A 13,962-nucleotide genomic window follows, 5' to 3' on the forward strand; every position below is an offset into this window, starting at 1 on the left:
ACGCAGAGCTCTGGGTGTCAGGGCTGTCTAGAGTAGTGACCTGAAAGAGTATGTACATAGAATTAACATTGTGGTAGCCCAAGTTAAGATAAGATAGAGAGAAAGAAACTTAATTTGATTGGTTTAAGGAACAATGCTATGTTTGGTTTGTCTGATTGGCTGAAAGGATAATGGCCTGGATTCTGGGGAGGTGAGCAAGATTCTAAACTGCCTTTCATCCAAAGAAATTCAGTGGCTGGTTGTACATTTATTAAGCTCCTTAAGTAAGGCCTTTCAGAGTTCAGAAGATTTACCAGCTAAGAGAATTGTTTGCTGAGCCAGAGTGAACAAGAAGACCTCAGGTGGGATCGTTCTTTTTAAAGCTTAAAGATTTTCACAGAGAATTTCCACTTTTCTAATAAGAAGTTAAAGTGTTAAGAAGTTTAAAATTAACTGAGAGAAGTTTACAGTTTAAATACAGTAAGCAGACAAGTGTAAAGACTGTGCGTGCAAGTTTAAGGTTATAAATTACATGGAAAGTGTTTCAAGACTGTTTAGCGCATGTGCGAGGCCTCGTGACTTCAGCAACGTCGTTATGGGAGCGCACGGGTATGCAGAGCGATAGAGCGCAAACCCATTTTTACAGAGCACGAGTTGTTTTAGCGCGTGTACAATTTTCGCGTGAGTGACGTTGCGTACGACAGCTGGTGTTTGGTTGCGATAAAGCGCAAGTCCATTTTTATGTCGCGTGCATGTTTTACATGCGTGCGTGAATTAGTTAAGGTGCGCGTGTGCTTTTAGCGCGTGTACGTGTTTTCTCTTTATTACGGTGCGCGTGTGATTTTTAATCGCGTGCACGTTTTACACGCATACGTTAATTATTTAAGGTGCGCGTGTGCTTTTAGTGCGTCTACGTGTTTTCTCTTTAATACGGTGCGCGTGTGATTTTTTCAGCGCGAGGACAATTTTCACGCCTCGTGAATTCACGTGTTCATCCAAAAACGTTCGAACTTGTAAAATGGAAAGATTCACACGCAGAAGCAGGAGCAGCAGCATTCAAGAATGTTAACGAGTTTCATTTAAGTAACCTTAACGCAAAAGGAATTCAATACTTCATTAGAAAAGACTGCATTGTTTTTAAAAGCATTTAAAACTCAAATCTCATAGAGTTTAATGTTCTTAAGGAGAAAACAAGAATATCTAAGTCAGTGAACTGCTTACAAGAGTCATTACTTAGGATTCTAAAGACACTTGAATGGCTAGTGACAATATGCTCTAAAGTACTACAATTGTTCTATACTCCATGCAGATAATTAACCTCTAAGTCTTAAACAGAGGTTTAAGAGGTAAAGAAGTTAGAGTTGTTTCCAAAATAATTTAAGATAAGAAGTCTACACTAATGTATAAGTAACTAAGTGTATTTGTTTACTACAGATACCAGAGCCTACCAGACGGTTGCAGGGCTGCAGTGTCTCCGTTGTTATTTTATCCAAATTCCCCTTTCCCTTTCTTGGGGTTCTCAGCTCAGCTTTACTTTAGGGTTGAGAGGTGAACTCCTAGTGAGGGTCTGTGGGGCCAGCATCAGCTCCTGTGGAATTCATTCAAGCCGGATCCTGACACTGGGTACTTCTGGTTTGCATGCATCAACACAACAGCAACTCTATCTTGCATTTTCACTCTACTTTGACTAGCGTAACAATCCCAACCTAGCTCTTTAAGGTCTGCAGAAGCTCCTAGATACTGCAAATGAGAGCAAAGCACAACTAACATCCCAGTAACATGAAATAGCATAACATAACATAGCGTGACATGTTGTAATGTAATGTAATTGTCATTTGTATAGCGCTTTTCACCATTGTATGGTCTCAACGCGCTGTAGGTTGAACGCCTTTGGGTCACAGAAGACCAGGTGTGGAGAAATCAGTCAGAGAGTTATAGAATGAATGTGTGCATTTTAGCCAGATACGAAGGTAGGCAGGGGTGGCAGAGGCCCTGCTAGTCACCCATGTCGAGCAGGCTGGATGGGTGTAGAGAGGTAGTCTGTAGAGTATGTGAGAAGACATTGGGCCTCATTACAATAGTGGCGGCCACGGTATGAACGGTGCCGGTAAGGCACCGGCACCGTTCATACCGGGCCGCCGCATTACGAGTTCTGCTCACAGGTTCCTGTGCCGCACCCGCGAGCAGAACTCGTGATTGCACCGGCACCGTTATAAACGGTGCCGGTGCAACCATGCTCCCCACCCCCATTGTGCCCTATGGGGCAGAATGGGGATCGGGAGCCCGGCATTACCGCCTCCCGCAAATGGGCAATTACCGGCCCCTTCATCTCGTAATGGGCCAGTTATTGCCCAATCGCTGGAGGCGGTGCCGGTAGCGAGCAAGGCGGTAGCCGTGCCTGCCATACAGGCACGGATACCGCCATGCTCGTAATGAGGCCCATTATGCGTGCAGCTAGACTGCAGTTTTATTATGGGGGATAGCTACATTCTAAATGCAGAGGTGTTGTGCAGTGTATCTTAGAGTAGTGCATGTAATGGAGGATGCTGAGAGGTCGTCCGGAGAACATGTGAGAGCAGGAGAGACTTTATGTGCTCAGCTAGACCAAATTTTACCGTGGGGGATAACTGCATTCTAATGACAGAGGCGTTTTGCAATGTGTTCTAGTGCTTGTAGTGGGAGGGTGTTGAGGGGTAGTCAGGAGTATGTGAGAGCACAAGAGGCATTGGGCCTCATCACAAGTTTGCCGGTACAGTAACAACGGTACAAGTAAGCTTGCTAGTACCGTTTTTACCATACCGGCAAACTACAAGTTCTGCTCGCGGATGCCTTTTCGCCCGCCAGGTCTGACCTGGCGGGCATACAGGCACCCGCGAGCAGAGCATGTCGGATGCACCGGTACCATTCACGAATGGTGCCGGTGTATCCGGCTTCCCCATTCCCATTGAACCCTATGCGGCTCAAATGGGAATGGGGACGAATATTTTCTGGTGCCCGGGAATGGGCAACTACCAGGTCCGCCGGGGTTGTAATATCCCGGTAATTGCCCATTCCTAGGTGCTGGAAAAACTCACAAATTCGGCGCCAGCCTGCCGGTTTTACTGGCAAGGCTACCGCCAAACTTGTAATGAGGCCCATTATGTGTGTAGCTAGTCGGAACGTTGCTGTGGGGGATAGCTGCATTCTAATGGCAGGGGTGTTGTGCAGTGTGTCTTAGGGTAGTGCATGTAGTGTATGGGTACTAAGATGTGGTCTGGAGAATATGCACGAGCAGGAGAGACATTATGTGTGCAGCTAGACCGAAATGTTATTGTCGTGGATAACTTTCGAATGGTAGAGGTGCTGTGCATGTAGTGGATGAGTGCTGAGATATGGTCTGGAGAGTATGTCAGAGCATGAGAGATATAATGTGAGCAGCAAGGCCATATTTTATCGTGGGGGTAGCTGCTTTTTAGTGGCAGAGTTGGTGTGCAGTGTGTCCTAGGGTAGTGCATGTAGTGGATAAGGTGCTAAGATGTGGTCTGGAGAGTATGCGTAAGCAGGAAAGACAATGGGCCGCATTACAAGTTTGCCGGTCCGGGATCTACGTACCAGTAAGCTTGTCAGTACTGTAGTTTCCAGACCGGAAAACTACGAGTTGTGCTTGCGGGTGCCTTTCTGCCCGCCAGGTCTGACCTAGCGGGCAGAGCGGTACCCGCGAGCACAGCATGTTAGATGCACCGGCGCCATTCTGAGTGGTGCCGGTGCATCCGACCTCCCCATTCTCGTTGAGCCCTATGGAGCTCAAATGGGAATGGGCAGCATTTTTTTCCGGTGCCCGCAAATGGGCAAATACCCGGTCCGGCAAGGCCGGAATGCCCCGGTAATTGTCCATTCGTGGGTGCCAGAAAAAATGCCAAGTTTGGCAGCAGCCTGCCGGTTTTACCGGCAAGGCTACCGCCAAACTTGTAATGAGGCCCAATATGTGTGCAGCTAGACTGAAATGTTATCGTGGGAGATAACTTCATTCTAAATGCAGAGGTGTTGTGCAGAGTGTGTCTTAGAGTAGTGCATGTAAAGGAGGATGCTGAAATGTCGTCTGGAGAGTATGTGAGAGTAGGAGAGACATTAGGTGTGCAGCTAGACTGTATTTTATCGTGGGGGATAGCTGCATTCTAATGACAGAGGTGTTGTGCAATGTGTCCTACTGCTTGTAGTGGGAGGGTGTTGTGAGGTAGTCTGGAGAGTATGTGAGAGCATGAGAGGCATTATGTGCGTAGCTAGACCGAATTTTGTTTTGGGGGATAAATGCACTATAATGGCAGGTGTGTTGTGCGGTGTGCCTTAGAGTAGTGCATGTGGTGGACGGGTGCTAAAATGTGGTCTGAAGAGTATGCACGAGCACAAGAGACATTATATGTGCAGCTAGACCAAAATATTATCGTGGTGGATAACTGCATTCGAATGGTAGAGGTATTGTGTATGTAGTGGATACAGGCTGGGATATGGCCTGGAGAGTATGTGAGAGCAGGAGATATATAATGTGAGCAGCAAGGCCAAATTTTATCATGGGGGATAGATGCTTTCTAGTGGCAGAGGTGTTGTGCAATATGTCTTGGGTAGCGCAAGTCATGGATGAGTGCTAAGATGTGTTCTGGAGGGTATGGTGAGCAGGATACATATTATGTGTGCAGCTAGACCGACATTTTTATCATGGTGGATAACTGCATTCGAATGTTAGAGGTGATGTGCATGTAGTGGATGAGTGCTGAGATATGCTCATTACCAGTCTGGCAGTAGCCGTGCTGGTAAAACTGGCAGGCTGCTGCCGGACTCGTGGGGATTTACTGGCTCCGGACTTGGCGGAATCACCAGGGCTTTACAGGACTGCCCCATAGGACTCCATGGGAATGGGGGCATGGAAACACCGGCACCATGCAGTAACGGTGCTGGTGTTTCCATGTCCATGTGCGGCCGGTGGCGTTACGCCCGTCAGGTCAGACCTGGCGGGTGTAACACCACACGGCCACATAACTTGGAGTTAGCCGTTCTGGAAAACGGTGCTGGTACGGTTTTACCGGCACCGTTATATCTGGACCGGCTAAATCGTAATGAGGCCCATGGTCTGCAGAGTATGTGAGAGCAGGGCATATATAATGTGAGCAGCAAGTCCACATTTTATCGTGGGAGATAGCTGCTTTCTAGTGGCAGAGTTGTTGTGCAGTGTGTCTTAGGGTAGTGCATGTAGTGGATAGGTGTTAAGATGTGATCTGGAGAGTAAGCATGAGAGACATTGGGCCTCATTAGGAGGCTGGCGGCCGCGGAATGACATGTGCCAGTAAGGGACCAGCACCGTTGTTAGCAACCTCCCCATTCCCATTGAGCCCTATGTGGGCTCAAATGGGAATGGGGATGTACCGGGTCCGAGTTCCGCGAATGGGATTTACCGGGCCCACTAAAGTCAGCATGGCCCAGTAATTCCCTATTTTTGGGACCCGGACCCGGTACCCGGTTTGGGGGTAGCCATGCCGGTAAAAACAGCATGGCTACCTCCAAACTCCTAATAAGGCCCATTATGTGTGCAGCTAGACTGAGATTTTGTCGTGGGGGATACCTGCATTCTAATGGTAGAGGTGTTGGCATGTAGTGGATGGGTGCTGAGAGGTAGACTGGTGGGTATGCAAGAAGCATGGGAAAACCTTAACAGCCTCATCACGAGTTGGGCGGCAGCCCTTAAATACGGCGCTAACGCTATTACCGCAGCATTTAAGGGTCCGCCCAGTCTCGAGTCTGGCAGCATTTACCCCCAGCTGCAAGCTGGGGGTAAATGCACCCGAAAATTGCAGTTTTTCAGCGCAATTACAGTGAGGTAATACCGCCGGCAGTAATTGCGCTGAAAATTCCCCATTGGGTCCAATGGAACCAATGCGGAATGGGAAATACCCATTACCCCCCAACCCTTGATCTCGCACTAATAGCGCCGGGTGGGTTGACGGTAAAGCTATTAGCCTGGGCGGTATCCTGGGGATAATACCGCCGGGATACCGCCCAACTCATGATGAGGCCCAATGTGTGCAGCTCGACCAGACATTTACTGTGGGGATAGCTGCATTCTAATGGCAGCAGTGTTGTCCATTGTCTTGGAATAGTGCATGGTATCGGTAGGTAGCCATGCCTTTGGCTAATATCCATAAGCAGGATTGTGATACATACCCATGTGTCCTGACTGGTTCATTGGTTGTGTAAATGCAGCCGGATAAGGAGGCGGTGGAGTCAGAGCGTGGCTATATACAATCCTTTTAGTATAATGCAGTATTGCCTATCCTGAGACTCAACCAGATGCAAATAATGTGGACTCCCTATAAATTGTCTTAGTGCTACACATTGCCCCCCCTCAAAGCTTGTCTGAGTGCAATAACTTGACTATCCTCAATTTTTCATTCAAGTGTCATACATAGGATGCTTTCAAATTCATCTAGGTGCAATAAATTGTCTACCCTTAAATGCAATGCAGGGGTTCTTACCATTCTTTGGCTATTGTAAGGGTGTATGGAGAATGCCCAGGCTTTTAATTACTGCCAATCGTGCCTGGCTTGCCACTCTTCTCTCAATGTCAGTTCCCCTGCTTCTCCGACATTACTTTCTCTCCCTCTACTTCAGTTTGGAATTGTATGTAAGCAATGCATCTGCTGCTACCACAAGCCTATTCCCACCTCCCTCCTGACCACAGCCCTCATTTTCTTCCTTTCCCTCACATTTGTGTTGCTTCATCCTTCCCCCTATTTCCCAGTTTCCTCTTTCATTCACCTTTTTTCATCAGTTTATTTTCTTCTGCACCCAAAACCCTGAGCGCAAAACAGGTGGGCGATATGACTCACCTTAAGCAGGATAATTTTCTCTGCTTCACCACCAAGTTTGTATAATTATTCAAAACTGACTACCGGACATCAAAGATGGGCTTGTTGGGGGGGTTAGAGCTTGTGGAAAAGAGTGGAAAATTCCAAATGGATTTCTTAGCATCCCTCTTCTATTTTAATTCAACTAGAATGTTGGAGAGTCTTATACTGAGAACAAACATGGTTCAAATAACTTGTTCTATGGAATCTCTTCCACTCAGGAGGGTCTATACCCTCCTGAGGTGGCACCTTCCCATAGAACTGGTTATTAGGCCGTGTTTGTTCTTGGTAGAGGAGCTCCCAGGCCCTTTTGTGAACTTTTAGGAACTTGAGGTTTCACCCTAAGTTACCCTGGGCAATCCAGAGTGGACCCCTTGCTCACTGAACTCAGAGAGGCGTCACCTCACTGATGATGCCGGCCTAGGCCGAAACACATGCCTGGGGTTGATGTTGGTATTGCTGTTCAGAGGAGAATTGCCTAGCATTTCAGTGCTGGATTGCCTAAGTGGGTGGGACCAGACAAATATGCAAATGGCTATTTCTTCTCTATGAAAGGTACAGTGAGCTAAAATGTGATTGTAGACACTGCTGAGTTTTGTATTTTATTGATTTGGCTGATAGTTGGTCAACCTTTCAACTGAATCAATAAATACAAGGACAATCAAATTTTAACATGATACTTAAAATGTATAAAATAAGAAAAGATCATTGAACAATTTTGTAACAAGGAGACATCAATCAACAAATTATTCCAGAATAAAAATTAGGACAATTTTACATGTATAGTAAGGAATAACTCATAAAGATTTTCAATGTTGATTGCTGTAAGACATTCAAATTGACATTAGTGTAACTATTTGGAGATTCTACAGTAGTATTCATTGTTGTTAAAAGAGACTATATTCTCATAGAAAATTGTTTCAGAATTAATAAATGAGATTTGGACGAAGTAAATTAGATTAATACATGCCAAATTAAATTCTTGCAAGTTCAATGTATTATTTAATAATAGTGAACTCAGCTAAAGCAACATCCGGCGATGATGCTAGGTTTGGATATTTTCTAGATTTAAGGCTTCCAGACATGTTATTGTAGCTATTCTGACAGTTATACGATTGGTAGAAAAAATGTGAAACCAAAGAACAGTTGGATCCAAAATTCTGTACTCATCAAAGCAATGTTTCAAATAGAAGTTATGCTTGTTGATAAGCATTGTTCATTCAGTGAGTAGATGTTGCAAAGTTTCAGACTGGATTTCAAGTCTGCAAAATCTACATTTATTTTCTTGTTTATTAATGACACCACGTCTGGCTAGTATGTCATAAGACGGCCATAAATTGAACCTGAATCTCAAATAGGCCGATCTAAAACTGACTGAAGGACATTTAACTAAATAGCTAGCAACATTACGCAGCTTTTTAGTTCCAAAGGCATTAGACTTAAAGTCTACACACGATTCTCACTTCTGTTGTGTTCTAATCCAGTCTTATTGATAGAGCCTCAGTTTTGCTCTCATCGGATTATTCAGTAAAAGATCTAGAGTAATGTTTGCAGTAAGTAAAATTTCTAGTGTGGTGGATTGCAAAGTAGCTGCAAACTTGTGAGTGGAATTGAGAGCATATGTTGCTAGATAACTGAGCAACATGTTAGTTTTTGGAGCCAGAACACATTTACTTAAGAGGGAACACAATTTCCAAGCATAGCTTGTATTAACGGATGTTAGGCCCAGCCCAAAGCAGATCAAGGCAACAGGTACACAATTTGGGAGATTTAAGACTCGTCGCCAAAATCATCCTTCAAGTTTATCCCAAAATACTTGTTGGAAGATGTGTTTTGTATCAGTACCAGTATTTTTGATCACAGCCGCAGATGCTTTAGCAGATTGTTTTTTAGGGATTGAGATATTTTTTATAAATTCTTTTGTACTCGAATTTGAAGATGGAGGTAGTTTGTTTATATTTTTTGTCTTTTTGCCTTGGGTCGATTGCTTATTATTTTTTTTCTTCTGTTTTTCCTATCAGATGTGAAGATAGTATATGAGCATTTTTCTAATTCAGTCAGTGATTCAGTGATTCAACTGAATTAGCCCTTGTTTGGGAATTAGGTGGTACAAACGGAGCATGATTCACGTCAGAGCTGGTGTTGGTTATCTCAATCGGGCGAATAACTTCAGCAAATGAAGGCAGGACACTGTACGTGAAATTTGGTTTCATTGTTATTGCAGGCTTCTGCGTGTTATTGAAGAATAATTGACCATGGCATAGAGGGTCCGCTATTGTTAGCGGGTAGGAGGGAGGAGCAGAATCCCTGCTTGCTAAAGTAGTAAAAATCAGGGAGTCATGATTCAAGAGCTTTAGAATAAGGGCAGATTGTTTATTTATTTTGGCATCCAATGTCTCGAACAATTTGGCTAAAGATGTTATTGCCGTGTTCATTGTAGCCAATGTAATATCTACTAAGGTGGCAGAGGAGGGTAATGTTTGTGGTGTCGGTGAGGGCGAAGATAGAGTGTTTATCTTGCGAGCAGTGGGACGCGTAAAAGATAAGGAAAGTACGGAGGAGTTCGGAATGGAATGTCCAAACATTTTTGGCGATTGAGATAAGTTATTGTCATTTACTTGGATTATGGTAGTTTTTTTTTGTTATTGCCTTGAAGCAAGGGAGGATTAGGTATGTCAGGGCAATAGGAAATTGGGGTTGAGACAATATCAGCAGAAGCTTGCACAGTATGTACAAGCAACAGTGCGTGTTTCTCGTTAATCGAAGCTGACCGTGGCATAGAGGTTAAGGCTTCTTGAGTGGATAAAGGCATGCACATAGTGGATTCTGGAAGAGTATTGTGTTGTAAATTGCAAACATGCCTGCTGTCAAATGGGACCGGGGGTTGTGGGATCTCTCGATCTGTAACTGATGGAGTTTCAGGGAGATCATTCGAAGCAGCGTGTGATACTTCAAATAGAGTATTAGTGGGGGTGCCTGAAAAGCCCACTATCACTAAAGAGTCTTGAATTATAATGACAGTGGTATTGTTGGAATCAGCCATGGGGGACAATGCAACAGCTTGAATCGTGTTTGAGGTGGCCTCCGGCATTATGTCAGGACCCACCCGACAGAATTGTCTTATGTCGGGTGTGTGGAGTGTTGGTTTTTTCCTTCGTGAGGAGGAATTCAATAGGGGGGATCTGCTAGCTACGTTTTCCGTAAAGTTGTTACGCTGTGGTGTGGCTCTGAGCTGCAGGGGCGGTTAGGGCTTTCAGATAAAGCTGGCATGTCTGACTTCAAGGAGTTCAGACCTTTGGACATGGCCGAAATCAAGGAAGTTGTACACGTGGCATGGAGGAATGTTTGTTCTTACCCAATTGCAAACAATCTAGTACAGGCAGAAATCAAAGTAACAAGGACGACGCTCACCGCTCGCCACTCAGCCAAGCTATACTTCCAGGTACTTCGGCTGGTGCGTGCGCTGGTGCAGTTGTTTTTGAAGCTTCTTGGAAATGAGGGGGCAGAGCTTAGCGCTCTACTAAAAAAAGCAGTAGAAATAATCTATAAAACAAGCAAAATATAAAAACAAAGTAAATAAAAAGGAACAATAATATCAGCTATATTAGTAGTCCTTTCAGTTGTTGTTAGAACAGAAACTGCGAGGAAGCGTCCAGTCTCAGTAGAAAAGTTCAGTGAACCAGTTCAAAGAGCCAGGAGTTGAAGCGGCTAAGCGGTACTTCCAGGTACTTCGGCTAGTGCGCACACACAGTTGTTTTTTGAAGGTTCTGGGAAATGAGGGGGCAGAGCATGGCACTCTAATAAAAAAAGCAGTAGAAATAATCACCTCAGTAGAAAAGTTCAGATAACCAGTTCAAAGAGCCAGGAGTTGAAGCAGCTAAGCTGTACTTCCAGGTACTTCAGCTGGTGCGCGCCAGAACATGTTATTTGGCTGTGTTCATTCTCCGTAGAGGGGTTCCCAGACCTCTTTGTGACTTTTTGTATTGTAAGCCTTAACTGCCTGCATTTTGGTAAAGTGCCAACTCTGGGAGATCTGAAGTTTTACTGTACATATTTATATTTTTCAGGGGCCTTGTTAGTGATACTGTGGCAGCAAGCTCCTGTGGATGCTAGGTAAGAGCACACAAAACATTTGTGTTTTTTCCTGGCGAGAAAATGTCTTTGCACCTGCCTTGATCATGCAAAATCTGAATACAGCTCATCCCTTCCAACTTCCACATAGAAGGGCCGCACACAGAGTGTTGGTCAAAGTGTTGGGTCGTGTGAAGAACAGATGGCTTTCATATTGTAATCTTCAATATGCACTGACAGGGATCAGCCAGTTTGTAGTCTAATGGTGGACAAGATCCTGGATGTTGCCGACACCAGTGCAACTGCAACAAACCGTGGTTCATTATAACAATGCATTACCTGAACTCCTGTTGCAAGCAGACGGACATGGCTATAGCACTGATACCCAGTGTCCTTTCAGAATAGGATATGGGCTAGTTATATGTGCTGGGTATGTTCATACCCCTTGGTCCAACGTATTCAAAGTGAAATGGAAAAGATGAGTTGGTGATGGCCGTGAGAGTCCACCCTTGGTTGTAAATGTCGGCCAGTGTGGATTTTCACTTAAGAGAGTACTAGACCATCAAGAGCTTGAGGGGGGTGAATGCAGTCATGTGACCCATAACTTGCGTGATTTGTATGCATGTCTGCAGTCCTTAACTTGCACCCTCTCACCTTTGTAGGATGCCAAACTATAAACTAAGAAGGTTCTACTGGTCCAAGAGTCCTTGTACACACAGTCTTAAAAGGTTGTTGAGTTTATCCAGACTTTAAACACCTCCAGCTTTCATATCCTGCCTTCTCTGGATGCCTGTGATGATCTCACTACCTGTCCATTTAAAATAAAGAAAAATGTATTCGTTTTATATGATTGAAATTCAACCTTAAGCACCATACAAAAATACAATACAAAATTTAACAAGACATCATAAGAATACAAAATGTTGCAATCATTAGTACATACAAAGCTTAAGAACTATGTAGTCCGTGGCCCCATGGGGCCCAGATAGTTGGGCTACATGCTGGCCCTCTGAGGGAACACACAGGAAAGAAAAGACACAGACAGCATTGTAGTAATAAAGCTTTTATTAAATGGGGGGGTCGTGTGTGTGAGCGTATATGGGTGTGTGTATGTGTGTGTGTAGGTGTATTGGAAGAATCCCTCCAATAAAGAACAATAGAAAAAGAACTCCCCTGCTCAACAATGAGCTGGGAAGGGAAAAGAAAAGAATCCAGTGGGATTAAAAAATAAAGACCGTTGAAAAAAGGACAGTTGAGAAAAGGAGAAAGGAAGACGAAAGAAAGAGACTTACCTGCGGGGGTCGCAGCTGCCTCGAGGTGGACCTTAATCCTTTGAAAAGTGCCAGGCGGTGCATGGGGAGCCCCCTCACAGACTATGAGCAGGAGGGCCGAGCTGCTATGTCATGGGCAGCTCAGCCGCCCCTGGGCCTTGGTGCCTGCCGGCCCACGCTGGGGCCTGACCGGACAGCCCAAGAGACATTTATGGGCCAAGCAGCGTGGCGGTAGCTGCCCAGGCCCATTAAGAACAGCCCGGCCAGGACTGAGTGTGGGGGGCAGCCCCGACCGTGCTGCCCGGCCATGCCCCCAAAGGCCCGCCTTGTGGCGAGCGAGGTGGGCCTGTTAACAAAAGATCTTCCGGGCTGCGTATGTCAAGAGCAGCCCGGGAGGTTGCAGAGATGCGCAGCGAAGGTGAAGTTGGAAACCCCTTCAGTGCACTACTCCAGCAGAGCAGATACATTCATTTTATGGTGCGCTCCCACTGGGATCTCTGGAATGTGCCCCACGACGGGTGGTCTTATCTCTTCTGCATTATCTGGGAGGCCCTTGAAAACACAGAGCTTTTTTAAAATTGACCTGATCTCTTGGTCTGACTTGAATGAAAGTCAGCAACTGAACCTATGTAAAGATTCTAAATAATGCTAGGACATCACATCTCCATTCTATCCAGAATTCAGGCTCTCCCCTCCAATTTAAGGTGGGGAAGACCTACTCTCCTGCATGTAGACTAAGTTAAGAACGTTCTGTGGAATGGAGCCAAACTCTAATTAGTAAACTAGACACTGTGGGCCTCATTACAGGTCCGGCGGTGACCCGTAAAAAATGACTGGCGCCTGACTTCCCGGTAACACCGGGGGATTACAACCCTGGCGGTCCGGGATGTGAGGCGCTGGCAATTTGTAAGTCCCCATTCCCATAGAGTCGCATAGAGATGCGACCACCCTCTCAAAAAAGTGGCCGGACACCATCCCCCTGCTTGGTCCCTCTACTTGAGATAGCTAACTTATGTCTCAAGTGCCGTCATATAAAAAACAAATAATTATTATAAATTTGTCAGTATGCCGCTGGTATTACTGGCGGGATATTGGTAAACTGTACTATCGTTTCCACTACTTGGTCTGCCAGAATTACCGGTAGTTTCCAAGTGGCGGAAGCACCGGTAAATCCCTATTCCATGGCGTCCCATAGGAGGGATTTACATGTATTACCGGCACCGGTATTACTGGGCCGGTAATACATGCAGTTCTCTGCTAGTTGGGTGGCAGATATACCTCTAGTTCTTCCTCCACGCTACCGCATACTTATAGTTGGCAGGTCCGGAAAAGTGCCAGCACACTTTATATCCAGACCGGCCCTAGATAAAGCAAAGTGACTCCTGCCTCCTGGTAAGAAGCAGCACCAGTACTAACCTCCTACAAAGGCACATGAAGGGGCTGTCCCAGAGCAGAGACTATCTAGCAAACACAGAGACTGAATACCAGACCGCTGATAGGTTTACTGTTTGCATTGGGTGGCTGGGTGGTGGCAATGGGGCCTTTTGGCTCAAAAAGGACTCGAACGTTCCAAGTCCCAGGAAAGCACTGTTTTCAGTAAACCTCCTAAACATTTTATTTATGTTCAATCTTTTTTATGTTTGTGGAAAGTAAAATGTTACAATTGTCTGCTTGAGATACCATCCAGTGAGCCAATATGCAAATTGGTGACCCTTGTGGTGCTTTTCACTGACATTTGCACAAAGGCAATTCGAAGGAAATTCCTC

The 13,962-nt window shown here is 45.3% G+C and overlaps 1 protein-coding gene across 1 annotated transcript in view; it reads left to right on the plus strand.

Annotated features, from left to right (window-relative positions):
- LOC138582004 (sperm-associated antigen 4 protein-like) overlaps positions 1 to 13,962 on the plus strand; it is a 381,361-nt gene that overhangs the window by 211,178 nt on the left and 156,221 nt on the right. The window contains exon 5 of the mRNA XM_069652897.1: positions 10,922 to 10,967. Coding sequence (XP_069508998.1) covers positions 10,922 to 10,967 — 46 coding nt within the window. The remainder of the gene's footprint in view (positions 1 to 10,921; positions 10,968 to 13,962) is intronic.

Source organism: Ambystoma mexicanum, chromosome 3q, assembly GCF_040938575.1.
Source record: "Ambystoma mexicanum isolate Mex_15411 chromosome 3q, UKY_AmexF1_1, whole genome shotgun sequence".
NCBI lineage: Eukaryota > Metazoa > Chordata > Amphibia > Caudata > Ambystomatidae > Ambystoma > Ambystoma mexicanum.